Source organism: Gopherus flavomarginatus, chromosome 3 (assembly GCF_025201925.1).
Source record: "Gopherus flavomarginatus isolate rGopFla2 chromosome 3, rGopFla2.mat.asm, whole genome shotgun sequence".
NCBI classification, from domain to species: Eukaryota; Metazoa; Chordata; order Testudines; family Testudinidae; genus Gopherus; species Gopherus flavomarginatus.
This window is the reverse complement of record NC_066619.1, coordinates 106331844-106352304: the sequence shown is the minus strand read 5'-3', so window position 1 is coordinate 106352304 and position 20461 is coordinate 106331844. Positions and strand designations below refer to the sequence as shown.

General features: G+C 42.4%; 1 protein-coding gene across 4 annotated transcripts in view; it reads left to right on the top strand.

Moving 5' to 3' along the window:
• Positions 1-20461, top strand: part of ADAMTSL1 (ADAMTS like 1) — a 703248-nt gene that overhangs the window by 164960 nt on the left and 517827 nt on the right. For all 4 annotated transcript variants that reach the window (XR_007773162.1, XR_007773161.1, XR_007773160.1 and 1 more), the window contains exon 2: positions 18953-19072. Coding sequence is in view for 1 of the 4 variants with exons in the window: in XM_050944097.1 (XP_050800054.1) it covers positions 18953-19072 (120 nt within the window). In the remaining 3 variants the exon portion in view is untranslated. The remainder of the gene's footprint in view (positions 1-18952; positions 19073-20461) is intronic.

Below are 20461 nucleotides of genomic sequence, written 5' to 3'. Positions count from 1 at the left end.
TCAATATTTAATTCCCTAGAACTAAGTTGGGACACAATGCAGACCATATTGCACAAATTCCTAACTTCCTAAGAGTTTCCTCAGTTTTTTTAGTGGTCTGTCTCTTTCCAGAATTTCAAAGTTGTGGAATTCTGCTGCCTCTCTGTCATAACCTTAAATCAAAGGGGTACTCTCCTGGTAATTCTCAGTGGCTGCTGGATGCTACTTTTTCTCAGTTTGTGTTGCGTTTCTTTCACTCTCAAATTCAGGGGGAAAATAGCTCTAGTTCAGGGCGGGTGAAAAAAGGAGAGAACAGCAATGGCTGTATCTCCAGTACGGTATTCTTAAATGAATATAAAAGGTTACATGCTCACTAAACCCATGGAAAAGATGTGTATTGAGACCCCCAGAGTCTTTCAATAATTTTGGTTGCATTTCCAAAAGATGTGCACTACTTCAACCACAAGTTATTGATGAATGATGCCAAATGCATTGATGACCTGATGCGGGAATTACTGGGTGAAATTTTCTAGTCTGTGTTATGCAGAAGGTCAGACTAGTTGATCATAATAGTGCTTTCTGGACTCAGAAATCTATCAATCTCTGTAAATGCTCTGAAGCATTATTTGCTGAAACTGAGAAGTGCATGTTAAAAACAAACTTCTGGTAACTCTGTTAAAGGAGCAGTACTATTAGCATTCCAAAAAATTGTTGTCCTGATACTATGTGGATAGATTATGGCTAATCCTTGCATGGTTACACAATAGCGAAAGGGTGCAAGAAGTATTCTTTTTGCACATCCCTAAAATGTGGCTGAGGAGGATGGACCATGGTGGTGCTTTGACGATGGTAGTTGCTTGAAAGTAGGTGGGGAAAGTGGCTGAGCTCACCTGCCAGACATGGAGAGGAGGATATGCAGCACCAGCCCTGGGGGCTGTGTGGGTCCTGTTCTGTTGTGCACCTGTCTGACAGGATTCTTCCAGGGTACACATGTTCTCTGCAAAAGGGGGGATGTAGGCCATAATACTTTAGTAAGTGACTACCACCAAGAAGAAACACAGGCATAAAAATTCAAAAAATAATTTCAAGATGTCATCTCTTTGAACATTCTCAACAAGGGTTCTCCAAATGATTTATTGGACCAACTTCTGCTGATGAGAGAGACAAGCTTTCGAGCAACACAGAGCTCATTCTCAGGTCTGGGAAAGGTACTCAGTGTGTCACAGCTAAATAGAAGGTTGGATAGTTAGTTTGGTATAAGTAATTAGTGCACATTATAAGGGACCATTCAAATTGAAGTGACCTGTTAACAACACTGTAGTCATAGTGGGATTAGTGGGTTACATATTGTTATAGCAGACTATAAATCCAGTGTCTTTATTAAGACCATGATTTTTGAGTGCCTACCAATATTATGAATTTAAGCTCACGGACTTGTCTTTTGAAAGCGTTATGTGTGTTTCCTTGAAAATGAGGACTGATAGGTCAGATATAGTGATTGCTTTGTGAAAAGTTTTCACCCATAGGTGTGTGTCTTCTATTTATTTTTCTGTGCGAGTTCATTCGAGAGCATAGTGAATGCCAGGTTTCACCCACGTAGTTGTTATTGGGGCACTTAGTGCACTGCATGAGGCACACCACATGTTATGATAGGCATGTGTAGGAGCTATGGATCTTGAAGGGGGTTGCTGATCATTGTAGCAGTAGAGATATATCTGCAATTTTGCATTGTTGTTCTGGCTGAGTCTGGTGACACTTTGAGTCAGTGTGTTGTGGTCTGTGGGGAACTTCTTTCTGATGATGAGCTGGAGAGGCTAGAGGGTTGTTTGAAGGCCAGAAGTGGGGGTTCAGGAAAGACTTCTTTCAGGATTTGGTCCCCTTCAAGTATGGGTTGTAGTTGTTTGATGATGCCCCATATGGGTTCCAACGTGGGGTGGTAGGTCAGACAATTAGCGGTATGGTCAGAAGGGGTTTTATTTTTGTATTGAAGTAGGTTCTCCTAGGGTATTAGGGTGGCCCGTTCCATGATGTGATATACTTCTCTCGTGGAGTGTCCTTGTTTGGTGAAAGTGGGAGTGTGTTAAGGTGTATATCCCAGACTTTCTCCTCAGATCATATTTTGTGGTATCATGGTGCCCAGCTGGTAGATAACCGATTTCTTGGTGTGTTTGGGGTGGTTACGGGATCTGTGAAAGAAGGTGTGGTGGTCTGTGGGTTTCTTAGGGTACGTCTACACTAAAACCAGTTTTATAAAACAGATTGTGTAAAGTCGAGTGCACGTGGCCACACTAAGCACATTAATTCGGCGGTGTGCGTCCATGGTCCGAGGCTAGCGTCGATTTCCGGAGTGTTGCACTGTGGGTAGCTATTCCGTAGCTATCCCATAGTTCCCGCAGTCTCCCCTGCCCCTTAGAATTCTGGGTTGAGAGCCCAGTGGCTGATGGGGCAAAAATCATTGTCGCAGGTGGTTCTGGGTAAATGTCATCACTCATTCCTTCCTCTGGGAAAGCAACGGCAGACAACCATTTCATGCCCTTTTCCCTGGATTGCCATGGCAGACACCATAGCATGGCAAACGTGGAGCCCGTTCAGCTTTTTATTTTTACAATCACCGTATGTGTACTGGATGCCGCGGACAGAGGCGATACTCCAGCGCTACACAGCAGCATTCATTTGCTTTTGCGTGATAGCAGAGATGGTTACCAGTCGTTCTGTACCGTCTGCTGCCAGTGTAATATGGCAATGAGATGACGGTTATCTGTCCTTCTGTGCTGTCTGCTGCTATCATGGGTGCCCCTGGCTGAGATTGGCCGGGGGCGCAAAAGCAAAACTGGGACTGACTCCCCGAGTCAATCCCTCCTTTATGGTTTCTAAAAACAGTCAGTCCTGCCTAGAATTTGGGGCAAGTGTACTAGAGAAGCAGTGTATCAGAGAGCACAGCTGCTCCATGTCAGATCCCGCAGAAATGATGAGCTACATGCCATTCACGGGGGGTGCCCCTGCAACAACCCCACCCGTTGCTTCCCTCCTCTTCCAACCTTCTTGGGCTACCGTTGCAGTGTCCCCCCCCCCATTTGTGTCATGAAGTTATAAAGAATGCAGGAATAAGAAACAGTGACTTGTGAGTGAGATAAAATGAGGGGGAGGCAGCCTCCCCATGCTATGACAGTCCAGGCAGGACATTAAGCGGTGTGGGGGGAGAGCAGCCCAGCATGCCGCTGCTATGATAGTCCAGGCAGTACAGAATCTTTTCTTTACACAGGAAAGGGAGGGGGCTGATGGAGCTCAGCCCCCAGTGGCTATGATGAGGACGGTTACCAGACGTTCTGTACCATCTACTGGGAATGACCAGGAATCATTCCTATTTTTACCCAGGCGCCCCTGAGGCCAGCCAGGGATATTCAGCAGTTATCAAACATGTACCATCTGCCACCAGAGAGGGGAGAGGAGTGGATACTGCTCTTCACTGCTGCAGCATCGCGTCTACCAGCAGCATTCAGTAGACATAGGGTGACATTGAAAGAAGTCAAGAAACGATTTCTTTCCCTTTTCTTTCACGTGGGGCAGGGGAGTAAATTGACAATCTATTCCCTGAACCGCGCCGGACAATATGTTTGAACCTACAGGCATTGGGAGCTCAGCCAAGAATGCAAATACTTTTCAGAGACTGCTGGGGGCTGTGGGATAGCTGGAGTCCTCAGTACCCCCTGCCTCCCTCCATGAGCATCCATTTGAGTCTCTGGCTTCCCGTTACGCTTGTCATGCAGCACTGTGTAGCCTGTAGATTTTTTTTTTTCAAACGCTTTGGCCTTTCGTCTTCTGTAATGGAGCTCTGATAGAACAGATTTGTTTCCCCATACAGCGATCAGATCCAGTATCTCCCGTACGGTCCATGCTGGAACTCTTTTTGGATTTGGGACTGCATTGCCACCCATGCTGATCGGAGCTCCACGCTGGTCAAACAGGAAATGAAAATCAAAATTTCGCGGGGCTTTTCCTGTTTACCTGGCCACTGCATCTGAGTTCAGATCGCTGTCCAGAGCTGTCACAGTGGTGCACGGTGGGATACCACCTGGAGGCCAATACCGTCGATTTGCGGCCACATTAACCCTAATCCGATATGGTAATACAGATTTTAGCGCTACTCCTCTTGTCTGGGAGGAGTACAGAAACCAATTTAAAGAGCACTTTATATTGATATAAAGGGCCTCATCGTGTGGATGGGTACAGCGTTAAATCAGTGTAACGCTGCTAAATCAGTTTAAACACCTAGTGTAGACCAAGCCTTATGTATAGATGTCTGTAGTGTTCCATTGCTGAAACTGATCATGGTGCCCAGGAGGTTGATGCTGGTGTGGCAGTGTTCCAGAGAGAATGTACGGGTGGTAGAAATTTGAGGGAGTTTGTTGTCCATCCAGAGGATGAGAACATCCTGGGACCAGCAGCTACACTACATATAAGATTTGCTCAGTAGAAACAATGAAAACAAGCAAAGAATCCTGTGGCACCTTATAGACTAACAGACGTTTTGGAGCATGAGCTTTCGTGGGTGAATACCCACTTCCTCAGATGCATGTAATGGAAATTTCCAGGGGCAGGTATATATATGCTAGCAAGCAAGCTACAGATAATGAGGTCAGTTCAATCAGGGAGGATGAGGCCCTGTTCTAGCAGTTGAGGTGTGAAAACCAAGAGAGGAGAAACTGGTTCTGTAATTGGCAAGCCATTCACAATCTTTGTTCAATCCTGAGCTGATGGTGTCAAATTTGCAGATGAACTGAAGCTCAGCAGTTTCTCTCTGAAGTCTGGTCCTGAAGTTTTTTTGCTGCAGGATGGCCACCTTAAGGTCTGCTATAGTGTGGCCAGGGAGGTTGAAGTGCTCTCCTACAGATGTTTGTATATTGCCATTCCTAATGTCTGATTTGTGTCCATTTATCCTTTTCCATAGAGACTGTCCAGTTTGGCCGATGTACATAGCAGAGGGGCATTGCTGGCATATGATGGCGTATATTACATTGGTGGATGTGCAGGTGAATGAACCAGTGATGGTGTGGCTGATCTGGTTAGGTCCTGTGATGGTATCGCTGGTGTAGATATGTGGGCAGAGTTGGCATCGAGGTTTGTTGCATGGATTGGTTCCTGAGCTAGAGTAGTTATGGTGTGGTGTGCAGTTACTGGTGAGAATATGTTTCAGGTTGGCAGGTTGTCTGTGGGCAAGGACTGGCCTGCCACCCAAGGCCTGTGAAAGAGTGGAATCATTGTCCAGGATGGGTTGTAGATCCTTGATGATGCATTGGAGGGGTTTTAGCTGGGGGCTGTATGTGATGGCCAGTGGAGTCCTGTTGGTTTCTTTCTTGGGTTTGTCTTGCAGTAGGAGGCTTCTGGGTACACATCTGGCTCTGTTGATCTGTTTCCTTATTTCCTCGTGCGGGTATTATAGTTTTGAGAATGCTTGGTGGAGATTTTGTAGGTGTTGGTCTCTGTCTGAGGGGTTAGAGCAGATGCGGTTGTACCTCAGTGCTTGGCTGTAGACAATGGATCGTGTGATGTGCCCGGGATGGAAGCTGGAGGCATGAAGGTAGGCATAGCGGTCGGTAGGTTTTCGATATAGGGTGGTGTTAATGTGACCATCACTTATTTGCACCGTGGTGTCAAGAAAGTGGACCTCCTGTGTACATTGGTCCAGGCTGAGGTTGATGGTGGGGTGGAAGCTGTTGAAATCATGGTGGAATTTTTCCAGAGTCTCCTTCCCATGGGTCCAGATGATGAAGATGTCATCAATGTAGCGTAGGTAGAGAAGGGGCGTGAGTGGACGAGAGCTGAGGAAGCGTTGTTCCAGGTCGGCCATAAAGATATTGGCATATTGTGGAGCCATGCGGGTGCCCATAGCAGTGCCACTGATCTGGAGATATATATTGTCATCAAATTTGAAATAGTTGTGTGTAAGTATAAAGGCACAGAGCTCAGCAGCCAGTTGTGCTGTGGCATCATCAGGGATAGTGTTCCTGACAGCTTGTATTCCATCTGTGTGTGGGATGTTTGTGTAGAGAGCCTCTACATCCATGGTGGCTAGGATGGTGTTTTCTGGGAGGTCACCAATGCATTGTAGTTTCCTCAGGAAATCAGTGGTGTCACAGAGATAGCTGGGAGTCCTGGTGGCATAGGGTCTGAGTAGAGAGTCCATATATCCAGACAATCCTTCAGTGAGAGTGCCAATGCCCGAGAGGATGGGGCGTCCAGGATTTCCAGGTTTGTGGATCTTGGGTAGTAGATAGAATAACCCTGGTCGGGGCTCTAGGGGTATGTTGATTTCTTCTGGTGTTTAGTGTAGGGAATGTCCTGAGTAGATGCTGTAGTTTCTTAGTGTATTCCTCAGTGGGATCTGAGGGAAGTGGCCTGTAGAATTTGGTATTGGAGAGTTGTCTAGCTGCCTCTTTTTGGTAGTCAGACCTGTTCATGATGACAACGGCACCTCCTTTATCAGCCTCTTTGATGATAATGTCAGGGTGGTTTCTGAGGCTGTGGATGGCATTGCGTTCTGCACGACTTAGGTTGTGAGGCAAGCGATGTTGTTGTTCCACGATTTCTGCCTGTGCACGCCGGCGGAAGCATTCAATGTATAGGTCCAGGCTGTCATTTCGATCCTCAGGAGGAGTCCATGTGGAGTTCTTCTTCTTCTGCTGTTGGTGGGAGGGCACCTGTGTATCAGTGCACTGTTCAGTGTTGTCCTGGAAGTATTCTTTGAGTCGGAGACGGCGAAAGTAGGCTTCCAGATAGCCACAGAACTGTATCATGTTGGTAGGGGTGGCAGGACAGAAAGAGAGTTCCTTCTGCAATACATAGGCTGTTGTTGAAATTCTAATTCCTATTTAATCAGTTAACTGGTGTGATGACCAATACTATGACAAGACTGCAAAGACGAGCTGTAATTACCTAGGAATCACCAAACTGATGATACCGTTATTTTGAGTTCTCTCCTTTCATATCATCTAATGTGACAGAAATACAGTAAGAGAGTCTGGAACTTTCACAGACAATAATTGAACTTCTCTGGGAAAATGCACTTTAGGGTCTGATACAAAGCAAATTAAAGTCAATGGGAAGATTCCCCATAGAGGCCCCTAGAGCCTAAATGGAATCTTGTCTGAACTTTGTTTTTGTTGTTTTTTGGGCTATAGAAAAGAAACTGGACCCTGTAGGCTGAAGGTAGGATGAAGCAGAAAACAGATCTAAGGTAGAGTGGAATATCACTTGTCCTCAAGGGAAATATTTTCCCCGAATATTTTAAAAGAAAAGAGAAAAAAGAAGAGAGACTTCAGTTTTGACAAAGTGGGTAGCAAGGAGAACCTAATTGCAATGACCAAATGAAGGGTTGTTGGTAGGGCCCTACCAAATTCATGGTCACAAAAAATGTCACGGACTGTGAAATCTGGTCTTTTGTGTGCTTTTACCCTATACTATACCAAGAGACCAGCATTTCTGACCCAAAAGGGAGTTGCAGGAGGGTCACAAGGCTATTTTAGGGGAGTGCAGTAATGCCACCCTTACCTTGCTGCCTTCAGACCTGGGTGGCTGGATAGCAGCAGCTGATGGCTGGGTACCCAGCCTGCAGCAGCTCAGAAGTAAGGGTGGCAATACCATACCATGCCACCTTTACTTCTGTGTTGCTGCCTTCGGAGCTGGGCAGCTGGAAAGTGGCAGCTGCAGATTGAAGGCATAGCTCTAAGGAAGTGTGGCAATACCATACCATGTCATTCTTACTTCTGTGCTGCTGCTGGCGGCAGCTCTGCCTTCAGAGTTAGGCTCCTGGCCAGAAGCAGCTGCTCTCCAGCTGACCAGCCCTGAAGGACCAGCAGCAGCACAGAAGTAAGGGTAGCAGTTCTGCAACTGCCCCTTACAATAGCCTTACAAACCACCCCCCCCACACACACACACTTTTTTGAGTCAGGATCCCTACAGTTAAGCCACCAGATTTACACAGCTGAAACAATGATATTTACAATTTTTAAAATTCTATGACTGGGAAATTGACCAAAATGGACCATGAATTTGGTAGGGCTTTAGTTATTGGCAATTGAATATCTTAATGTATATCTATCTTCTTGACTCCCTTGGCTAGGAGTTCACTGACTTACTACTATGGGTCATAGGGTTATCAAAACACCAGCCCAACGTACAACTGTAACCCATCATTCTGAAGTTTTATTTTTGAGAGCAGAATATAGTGCAATGAGTTTGGAGGAAGACAGATCATATCTTCTGCAGAACAGCTTATTATTTCATCTTCCAGGATCTCAACTAAGTTCAACAAAAAAGAAGCCTAAAGGATTTTATATCTCAGTTGAAATCAAAATAATATGATGGTTTCTGCTTTTTTCAAGCTGAGAAATAAAGCCATGAGGAAAAACCTCTGTAAGTCACTGGAGGAGGATCAAGCCTTCCATTTGTCACATGAAATTTGAGCGGTACAAGAAGATATTAAGGGTTTTGCCAGGGGCTTCTCTAGGCATTTTGCCGCCCCAAGCACGGCAGGCAGCCGCGGGACCAGCGGACCCTCTGCAGGCACGCCTGCGGGAGGTCTGCCAAAGCCGCGGGGACCAGCGGACCCTCTGCAGGCACGCCTGCGGGAGGTCTGCCAAAGCCACGGGACCAGCGGACCTTCCGCAGGCAAGCCTACGAAGGCAGCCTGCCTGCCGCCCTCGCAGTGACAGGCAGAGCGCCCCCAGTGGCTTGCCGCCCCAAGCACGCTCTTGGCGTGCTGATGCCTGGAGCCGCCCCTGGGTTTTACTTTACTAAATGTTTTCATTGTATCTAATTCACTTTTTATTTATTTTTAATGATTCATGAGAGACTGGAGGTTGTGTGGTTTGTCAGATCTTTAAAACAAGCCTAATATGCAAAGGCCTTTCCTAGTGCTCTTAAAAACAACAACAAAGTGAAATAAAATATATAGTAACCCAAGGACATTCATAACAATGTGTACTGCAATGTAATTGTACTTTTTGACCTAATTCTAGCATTTTCTGATAATTAACTAATCCTGAGTAGGTCACAACTAAAAATGACTTGAGTTTTGCTAATCCCAAATAAATATTTATCCACAGCCCTAAACCGCCATGTAATCTGCATTCTCTATGGCCTATGTCCTGGAATAGATTGAAGGTTGAGGTGTGTGGCAGGTTAAGACTGAAGTACATTGGTAAAGCTGTGTTTTGAAGTTTACACAGTGCTTTTCCAACCCATGCCTTGATCTAGTTCCTCATCTTACACACATTTTAGAATGTGTTTTTGCTCTGAAAAGTGACTAAGAATAGCATGATGAGGTTTTATATTTGTCTGAGAAAAGCTGAATAATGCATTGAGATAAGAGACAGCAGGAATTCCCTTGGTTGTATGTTTTGGGTTTTTCTATGGCATATCCCACAGCAATTTATGTATCTCCAATACATAACAACAATAACAGTTTGACATATTTTGCCAAGAAACACATGGATGGAGTACCAGCTTTGGATGGATCCCACTGTCAAAGTAGAGTAGATTGTTTTGTTTAGTTTTCATCCTGTTTTATTAAACTGGGCTTTAAAGAAATATAAATATTTGTCTACGAAGTACCTGTAAATTAAAAAATAGGTGATACTGTTAAGCAGAATCTCAGCAGATTACTACAGGACCTTTTTGCACTTGCACATTCTGTGGTAATTTAACTGCTAGGAAGAAGGCTTTAATCAACAGGATTTAAAAGTAGTTGTTTAGCGTTGATTTGTTTGCTTCTATGTTAGTTCATCTTTCTTTCCCACAGTCTGGGCCTCATATTTTTTTTTTCAGCAAAGGTTGCTGGGCAGCAGTATGACTGATGTGTTTTGTACATTCTGCATTTTTGCCGCTCCATTTGATGGGGCCATATTGGCATTCTCTCTTGTCAGAACACTGTGGGTCAAGTGTAGGCGTGTGTATGCTTTACAAATTTATCCCCATCATTGCTAATGTCTCTCTAAGATGTTAGTTGCCGGTGGTTTTGTTTGAGGGACACTTCATGCTGTAATTCTTGAGTGCAAATCACTTTGTTTCTTTTGTTCATTTATAATGATAGGCTGAAATAATTCCTCCAATGAATACATTAACCAGACTCTTCTATTGTGGTGGTTTAAGAACTGAAAATAATTAGCACAAAGCCACTTTTCCATCACAGAACTTTTAAAAGAAGTCAGGGCATTACCATTAAGAGAATCATGAATTAAGTCTCTGTGGAAGAAAGAGGGGGGAAAAAGATTAAATATATTTCAAGCCCAGCTGAAAGGTTTTCTGGTGGGAATGCTTCCCAGCTGAATAAAAACATTCCCTGGGGAAATATATTGCTATTTGTATTTGTATTTTGTGGCATTTGTGAGTATCTCCAGATGAGCCAAATAAGTCTCCTTTTCTTTCACAGAACTAAATCTATAAAACCACCTCACACAATAGCTAGTTTCCAGAAAGTTGCTGGTTCAGAAACATAATTAAATCACAATAAAATGGTTTGAAAAGGCCAGAGACAGAAAACCAAATTGTTGATATACAGGCTCCCCCCCAATTTTGTTTTCCACTGTTAAAAATATTTTCTATACTGCAGCTGGGTAGGAGTTTAGGTGAGGGGGGGGTCTTTTTTTTTTTTTGTCCTCCTCCTCTCTTCAGGGTATATACTCTTATCTTCAGTTACCTGAAGAACACGTTGCAATATCTAGAAATGCCATTTTAGGATTGATTTTGATGAAACAGCAATTTCTCCCATCTCGAAAACTAATTTTTCAAACTCAGATGCAACAGTATCAAAATTAAAGGGCGATTTTCAAAGTCTGAAAGCAGTGAGGCACCCAGCTCCCACTGAAAATCGGTGAAAGTTGAGCATATAACTCCCATTTGTGCCTTTGAACATTGCCCCCATTGTGATCCATGTGAACATAAACTCCCCTTCAAAACCAGTTTGGGGCAGAAAGTAGAGGGAATGCAGCCAATACTTAAACTAGAACACAGTGGAATGTGGTAAAGAGCAGGGTTCCCTGAGGATCTGCACTAAGGTTCATAAGTGATCTGGAAAAGGGAGTAAACAGTGAGGTGGCAAAATTTGCAGACGATACTAAAATACTCAAGATGGTTAAGTCAAAAGTGAACTGTGAACAGTTGCAAAAGGATCTCACAAAACTGGGTGACTGGGCAACAAAATGGTAGATTAAATTCAGAGTTAATAAATGCAAAGTAATGAACATGGGAAAACGTAATACTAACTATACATACAAAATGATTGAGTCTAAATTAGCTGTCAACTCCAAGATCTCTTTCTTGAGTGGTGTCATAGTTAGTTCCCTGAAAACATCCACTCAGTGCGCAGCAGTAGTGGGGGGGAAAAAGCTAAAAGAATGTTAGGAATCATTAGGAAAGGGATAAGTAGTAAAAAAGAAAATATAATGCCACTATATAAATCCATGGTACACCTACACCTAGAGTGCTGTGTGCAGTTCTGGTTGACACATCTCAGAAAAGATGTATTAGAATTGGAAAAAGTATGGAGAAGGGCAGCAAAAATGATTGGGCGTATGGAGCAGCTTCCATATGAAGAGAGATTAAGACAACTGCTACTGATTATCTTAGAAAAGAGACAGCTGAGGGGATATGATAGGTCTATAAAATCATGAATGGAGTGGAGAAAGTGAGTAGGGAATGTTATTTACACTTTCACATAACACAAGAACCAAGGGTCACACAATGAAATTAATATCTGGAACTTTTAAAAGAAACAAAGGGAAGTACTTCTCACAGTGCACAGTCAACCTGTGGAACTTCCCAGGAGATGTTGTGAAGGCCAAAATTATAACTGGATTCAAAAAGAATTAGATAAGTTCAAGGATAAGTCCATCGGACATTAGCTAAGGTGGTCAGAGACTCAACCTCATGCTCTGAATGTCCGTAGCCTCTGACTGCCAGAAGCTGAGACTGGATGACGGGATAGATCACTCCAATAATTGCCCTGTTTTGTTCATTCCCTCTGAAGCATCTGGCACCAGCTGCTGTGGAACAAGACACTGTGCTAGATGGGCCATTTGTCTGACCCAGTATGTGTGTTCTTGTGTTCTTAAGGATTTCCCAGTTTTGGTGGTGCCAGAGTAGTTCTGGGAATGGGGGATTATGGAGCGGGTGAAAGGAACATGTGTAGATGAAGAAAGCAGTGAGACTCCAGAGTTAGCCCTCTGGAAGAGCCATTTGATAATCTGTAGGTGTAGAGACAGGTGGCTCCTTAAAAGTCTGTTACCCTTCCTGCTCCTGTTGGGACTCTTAGTTTTCCTGGCTACAAAGGCATCTTATGTGTACAGGCAGTAAGCCATCACCCCAAGTTTCTTATGTCTGCTCCCAAGACATTCAGCTCCAAATAGGTGGCTTCACCATACATCCAGAAGCATGTAGCGTGTTAAGTGATGGAATGGAGAGGGGAATAAATCAATGGAGTTAATTAGTATTACCCCAGTCAAAATGAGAGTTTAATCAAACCTAGTAACTTTTTTTAGTTGTTCCTAGCTTGTGATGCCTTTTTAAATGGAAAAATTAGTGGCGTGTAATTCTCCAAGTTTTGTTTCTTATTTCTTTTCAAAGTAACACTGCCAAGATGCTAATTATAATGTGATATTACCAATGCCTTAGAGCAGTGTTTCCCAAACTTGGGATGCCGCTTGTGTAGGGAGAGCCCCTGGTGAGCCGGGCCGGTTTGTTTACCTGCTGTGTTCACAGGTCTGGCTGATCGCAGCTTCCACTGGTCGCGGTTTGCTGCTCCAGGCCAATGGGAGCTGCAGGAAGCAGCCTGGAGCAGTGAACGGCGGCCAGTGGGAGCTGCGATCAGCCAGACCTGTGGACGCGGCAGGTAAACAAACCTGCCCGGCCCGCCAGGGGCTTTCCCTAAACAAGTGGTATCCCAAGTTGGGAAACACTGCCTTAGAGTATGAACATTGGAAGAATTTTGGAAACTGAATTTTTCTCCTCACTCTTCGTATTGTTTCTCTGTCACATCTAGTCTTCTCTGTCTAAAAACTGGCTGTAAAAAAGAGTTGGTTAATTCTCTAAAAGGTAAATTACCAGTAATTTGTTTATGCTGCCATCTGTCACCTGGTTTGTCCTTATAAAACCCCAAGAATAAAAGGGTTCTCCTGTTGATCCTTCCCTATTTGTAACAATAGTGCAGCTTTCAAGGTTCAGTCCTGTCTCAGCTGGTTGTTTAGCCATGTATCTTTGTTTTATGATCATAGAGAATTGAAATGGATTGGTATCCCATTAAAGCTCACTGCTTTGTGACAGCTAGGCAAAGCTCTTTGCTATCACAGGGCTACTCCTCTCTATCTGCAGCTTTTTGGAGATGTGCTGCTGCTGCTATGTCACTGGATTGTGCGTGGGAGATCTTGATGTTAAAGGAGGGGGAAGAGCAAGGTTGATAGGCGTCCTGTACCTCAGAGCAGCAACTGGTGGCTGCCAGACAGCCGGGAGGTAGGACCGATTGAGTGTTCCAATAGCATTCATGCTACCTATGCACCAGAGACAGATTTTTGTATTTTGGTCATACCTGGTCTTTTCAGTGTTCCAATGGGGAGCCATCCTCAGGCTTCGCTTGGTTTAATCTGAAAAGATGATTTACACATACCAAAGCCTTTTCCTTTGGGTGTCTAGATAGTTCACCTCGAATGCTCCTAAATTATCACTTTAGTATCCCTCCAGGAGCATCCAGGATGAGTTGTGTAAACTTAGCATCCTGGGGGCTTGATTCTGCCAACCTTAACTGCACTGATGACAGTGGGACTGTACAAGTAAGGTACTTCCCAATAGGCAACATTCAAAATAGGGCTTCACAGTGCATAGCCTGCTGGCTATCAACCCAATGTTGCCCAATGTGATTAAGGGTGACAGACTCAGCCCCCAAAACTGCAGCCTCCCTTCTATATTTAAGAAGTGTTTGGATTCAGCAATTTTGCTTTGGCCCATTATAAAGATGAGGTCAACTTACAAAATTCAGATCTTGATTCAGATTTTGAATCCGGGTCTAGTCAAGAACAAAAGTGAAGAGCTCAGATCAAAACCAGGGTCCAAAATTGTCAGAGATTAAATGCAGTCATAATTTTCAGCACTCCCTTAGGGAATTTTTGTTAAATCCTCCTTTGAGGCAACATAGTAGTGCTAATCAGCAAGTCTCTTTGGCAGCCAGCAGGTATGTGGACACACTTGTGACTGCTCCAGGATGCCTTTTCCTGTTTAAGTAACTGCTGTGTAGAGTCAAGAGTTGCAGTGGGACTTTCACTTAGTGCTCATAGAGGAGGAAGAATATCGCACTCTTTCACGTAGGAGGAGGCAGGCACATAGAGACTGAGAAATTTCTTCCATGGGGGCTTTTTATAATACAAGCATTGCATACTTTGTACCCAGAATTCTGATAGTAATGAGTTTCCTGTTTGATTTTTAAATAGACTTAAAATAGTTTGAGTTCTTTGGACTGAACGGTGTTATATTTAACCTTCTCTTGGCAGGTGTAAAAAGGTGTTTGAAATACGATGTGTATATATATATTTTTTGGACCACATTCGGCTACTCATACTTTGTGAGTAGCCCTACTGGAATCAATGGGGCTACATGCATGAATAAAGAAAGATGTAAAAATCTAGTCCTATAATATTATACTTATATTTGATATGGGCCAGATTGTGCCATCCTTACTCAGGATGATTAGTATCTTACTCCATGACTAGTCCCAGTGAAGTCAATGAGACTGCTTGTAGCGGGAGGCACTACTCAACAAAAGTAGAAGTTGCATCTTTTCCCTTCTACTTAATGTGAACTCATTTCTCTTGCTGTTCTGTATTTGTTCTGTAGGCTGATCAGAGCTCTCATCCGCAGTGAGTTTTTACCATTAGGTGTAATAGTTACTCATGGTTTACACAGATCTGAAGGAGATGGGAAATGAGCCAAATGAGCCTTGTTTTGATTTTTACACAATTACTGTTACCCCATTCCCATCTAATAAAACAAGACTTTGTTTTTTTTATAGCACTCTAGCCCTCTGCTGCAAAGCACTTTACAGAGTATTGAGCAACCTTAAGGAATGGAAGAGCACCTTCATCATTTAATAGCACCAATGAGAGCCGTAAAACACTCATGAAATGATGCTCTGATCTCCTTCCTTATAGTGAGCAACAATGGTGCTGTTTGTTTCTTCCTTTCATATTCACCTTCATCAAACATTGCTTTCAAAGTTGTTTGCAGGGCCTTCTCATTGTCTTCTTTCTCCTTAATTCCTTCCACATCTCCTTCCCTATAGCAGCTTCAAACTCCCACCCTGCTTTTTCATCCCATCTGCTAAAATGTCAAGTGGTATTGCTAGGCTTCACAGTTAACAGCACAATGATGTTAATGAAGACTGGGGCAGCTGGGAGCTTCCAGAGCCTTTATTTCAGGCTGTTTGCGGGGTCTGGAAGATGACCAGGGGTTGGTTTGTACTTGGTTCCTATTTGGAAGGTTTCCTTTGTAACTCACTGTTTTTAAAATGAAAACGTAGTTTCTGCAGAATCAGAACCTGTCATGTGGGCCCCACACACACATGCAAATTTAGTGAAGTGCTACTCCTGAGCTTATCAGCTCCTGTATTCAGCTTCCCAAAACTTTACCTGAATAATTAATTGACCTTAATTATGTTCTTAGCCTCACTTACCTTAAGTGATTAAATCACAGGTAGAAAGGGGCAAATAAATAAATAAAACCCAAACCCTACAATGTCTACTGCCAAAGTCACTTACTTTTTATTGCTGAATCACAGCTGCCACCAATGGGATGAACCATTCAGGATTAATGAAGTGCTACTTTTGGGAGATTTTGTAGTAGTAAAATCTGCAATCCATAATCTTTTTTAATGGAAAATGTATTTTAGTGGTAATTTTTGGTCGTGAAAACTGGTATATTTAATGGATCCCTCATTGCTATGACACAACGATACATGAGTGTGTTACTCAGTGTTCACTACAGTGTATCAGGCTGGATATAAATTAAACCTTACATCATAAAATCATATCCTTTTCATAGAAACTTTTATAGCTGAGTAGCTCAGATGAGTAAGGTGCCCTTTACTGAGTCTGATGTGTATCCAGAAGGGGCTATCTGCTCTCCTAAGCAGTATAAAAAATAATTCAGGTGGTTCTGTGCAGACACACCAGGTTTTTCCATCCATTGCCCCTTTTTGTATTATTTCCTAATTCCTCCCTTCTTTTCTTATTAGCTTTTCTCCTTCCAAACACCCTATTATAGTCATACTGACTTCGCAGCATCTCTGCTCTCATTGCCCAGCTGGAAGGGAAGATTCCCTCCCCTCAGACTGCAATACCAGCTGTTTCCCAAGGAGTGATAAATATAGTCTTCATCCTCTCATTGGACATACTGCATGTCATAGTCATAGTGTTCCCAGATGCTCCTTGTGACGGGTTCGGTCACAGAGATCCCTTTGGACTGTCACCTGATGTGCGGAAATTACCTCTGAGCCTGTTTTTCCTGCCAGCTTGGGACTCCAGAAACCTACCTTGTTGAGCCAGACATGCTGGCCTGCTGCAACACAGACCTAGGGTCTGGGCTATGCCCCCAAAGCTGCAAATTTTAACTAAAAACAGCTCAGCAGGTTACCTGTCTCCAGCACCCAATGGGCTCCAAACCCCAGATAAATCCATCTTACTCTATATAAATTGTTCACTCTCTATATTACTGATAGAGATGCACATCTGTTTGCTCCCCCATGTATTAATCTCTTACTCTGGGTTTATTAAGTATAAAAAGTAGGATGTAAGTGGTTTCAAGTAATAACAGACAGAACAAAGTAAGTCACCAAACAAAATAAAACAAAAACATGCAAGCCTAAGCCTAATACATTAAGAAACTGATTACAGGTAAATCTCACCCTCAGATGTTCCAATAAGCTGCTTTCCCAGACTAGACGCCTTCCTAGTCTGTGCCCAATCCTTTCCCCTTGTACAGTCCTTGTTAGTTCCAGCAGACATCTCAGGTGGTAAGCAACGGTTTTCTCATGACTGGCTGCCCCCTTTTTCCTGCTCCACTTCCTTTCATAGTTTTGGCACAAGGCAGGAATCGTTTGTCTGTGCCCCATCCCCGCCTCATCAATGGAAAAGTACATGGATTAAGATGGATTCCAGCATCATGTGGCATGGTCACATGTCACTGTAAGATCCCCAGTCTCCATTCTTCCTGGGCTGGTCCACACCTATACAGGAAGATTTGTAGGTAAATAAACCATTTACAACCAATTGTCTGTGTCAATGGGAGCCATCAAGATTCTAAACTACCATTAATAGCCCACACTTTGAATAATTACAATAGGACTTCATAGTTATACTTCATATTTTTAGCTTCAGATAAAAGAATGATACATGCATACAAATAGGAGGAATATATTCAGTAGGTTATAACCTGTGTTATGATACCTTACAAGAGACCTTTTGCATACAGCATATTCCATTTACATTATATTTACTCTCATAAGCATATTTCCATAAAACACATGGAGTGCAACGTCACTCTTCTCCTGCTCCGCCTTTTAAAACTAGAGCTAGATTCATAGTAATTATGGCATCTAGTTTTTCAGGTGCAGGGATACAAGAAATAGTATCAGCAGAAGCGGGGGGAGGGGAGAATCAGAACTAGTTTTTCTTGTTTACAAAATTGTTGGTAGATGGGTGTGTAATAACAGATTTGTGAGTAATGCTTCTGCATTTGTAAGTAATGTGCTCTTCTCAAGCTCGCAAGCAATTACCCGTGATATCGTATATTACTATAGCACTTGGTATTCCATATATATCCAAAGTGGTTGCCATTCCAAAATCAACAGTTAACATGCATTAGTATCTGATCATAAATGTTGACTCTTGAAGGATGTATATTATGTTAGATGTATAGGCTGTAGTCCCAGTTACTGAAATATAAAAACAAAATGTAATTGTTTACATACAGGCCTGGAGCTGTTTAGATAAAAACAAATCTAGCGAGAATGTACTTTAGCAAGTTGAGCCTTGTTCAAAACATGTTGCAACAGAAATTAAATTGGAAAAGTTACTAGAATTCCAGTTACTAATGAGTTCCCTATTTTCTGTTGCTAACTTCCTCCAACATTTCTCTTTGTTTCAGCCCAAAGGTAGCTTTTTGTTTGTTGGAACTTTGAAGGAAAAAACCCATAAGTATCACTGGTTTTGAGAATTTAAAATGTTCTAATTTTTAAAAATTATAACAACACCAAGGAACATAATGAAAATTAATTATCGTTAGTAGCATTACAGTAGCACCTAAGGCACTGTTCTGACATGTAATGAAATGACAGTCTCTGCCTCAAAGAGCTTACAAACTGTTAGGCTTGGAAATAACTAATTCAGAAATTAAATTAAAATGATCAACCATGCATGTGCAGTGTTTTATTTTCCTTACTCATTAAGGTGCATATGCACTTGTATACATACGTGATTTTGGCCATAGTAGCATCCATCTCTACACATACCTAAACATTTCCCCTTCTTACCACGCAACTTTTACATAGGCCCAATGGATTAGCACGTCTCTGGGAGTTCTGTCTGTATAGTTCAGAATGTGTTTTAAGAAGATATTGCTTCACTAAACAGCATTTTAACTGGGAACTACCGCTCTGCAGGCCATACTTCTTGAGAAACAAAATTCCAGCTTGTTCCATCAACAGAGCTTTTGTGTCATTGAACATTAGAGTAAACTATTAACTACTTATTTCTTTTAAATGCAGGTCTCCATTTTCATTAATGGCCACTCTGGTCAAAGCTGGAATTAATTTAGTAAAAGACAAAAGGCAATTAACAAATATGCTAGTTCACTAGGTCTCCTCTTTTTCTTTCTTGGATACATTCCTGATGGCAATGTTGGGGCACTGCTTTTTATGATGTCAATATCTTTCTAGGTTTGTGGAGACCAAAACCAAGGAGCTATTTTTCTGCGTGAATTTACATTGATTCGGAGAGAGAGCCTCCATGACGATTTCTTGTCCGATTTGCTGAATAACCATAAAACTGAAGATCCGGTAGGACTCTTTTTTAAATATTTGTTTTATTAATACTTCATACTGAAATGAACATTCTCTGGACTGTGAAATTTTGCATCCGGTTCTTTGCTCTGTTGTCCCTTTATGGAAAGGTTCAGGCCTTAGATGTTAGGAAGAAAACAACAAATATGACCAGAATAGAAATGCAATTAGAATAGTGACAGGCTTGTGTGGAAAATTTCTAGTGCATGATATATCTGCTGTACATTTAGGGGCATTTTTTTTCAAAGGAGCCATCATTTGGTCCCTAAAATTAGGGCAGCAATATTCTTCTTCTGAGATTTTGGGTGTCTAGGTTTTTGCTTTAATTCCATTTGTGCACACAAGGCATTTGCGTTCCACAAAAAGCTTTGTTATGGAAAACACTTGCTGTTTCAGCGTCTCTATTTGAAAATACCATCCTGAAAACTACTTCAGCATTGAAGTGCATTTTGAAGGAACAGTAGACAAAACTAACGATGTTTTGCAAAGAGTCTGTAGATGGAATGGTACTAAAAAGGAAGAGAGAAGAATGGATTTAGAAGAAAAAGTTTTCTTGTTATCCAAAGTCTGATGGACTCTTTTTCCACTACCTCTTCTGTGTGTGTCCCTGCAAGATTCCGGTTTAAAAGTGTGAGGGATTTCAAACTGAATATTTAGCAGTTTGTTCTCTGATACTCTTAAGTGAAAACATTTACAAAGCCAAACAGTTCTGAGTGATATGTTGAATTGTGCTTTAATTTGAAACGAAACAAAGCAGATGATTTTATCATGACAGTAAATTTGCCAGCCTAATCCTTTCAGTGGCAGACTTCTTGTTTTCTAATGCATTGTGGTTAAACTGAAATAGTGGCAAATCAGCAGCTGATATATTCCTGGATTACTGATGTGTCTTAGAGGTTATAGCCCAGAATAATGATCCTGTGGGGAGTGAAGGAAAGAACAAGAAGCTGAAAAGAAGATTCAGCATGGAATAATCATGTGTTGGAGCGATGATGTTTACTGCATACTATATCTACTTATCTAGTAGTCTAGGAAAGCAATGCCTCAAGTTATCTTTTCTAGGCCATGAAAGACTAGCCAATTACCATTTGTGAGAACATAATTGTACTGGGATGTTGGAGGGATGACTTTTTAATAAATCTTGTTGCTTAGGTCAAAGAACCCAGTTAACAAAGGGAATACAAAACATTAAACAATCCACTGTGTTTGTGCTAATCCATCTGCTTTCTGACAAACTGTCCTTGGCATTTTACAATCCCACTAAAAGAGTTCACAGATTGGGCAAAATCAACACTTTGCTTTATCAGTGTTTGTAATTTTATAGGGAGTTCAGAGCAGTATCAAGCAACTGCTTTACTGCCAGTGCAATAAAGATTCTTTGTAAAG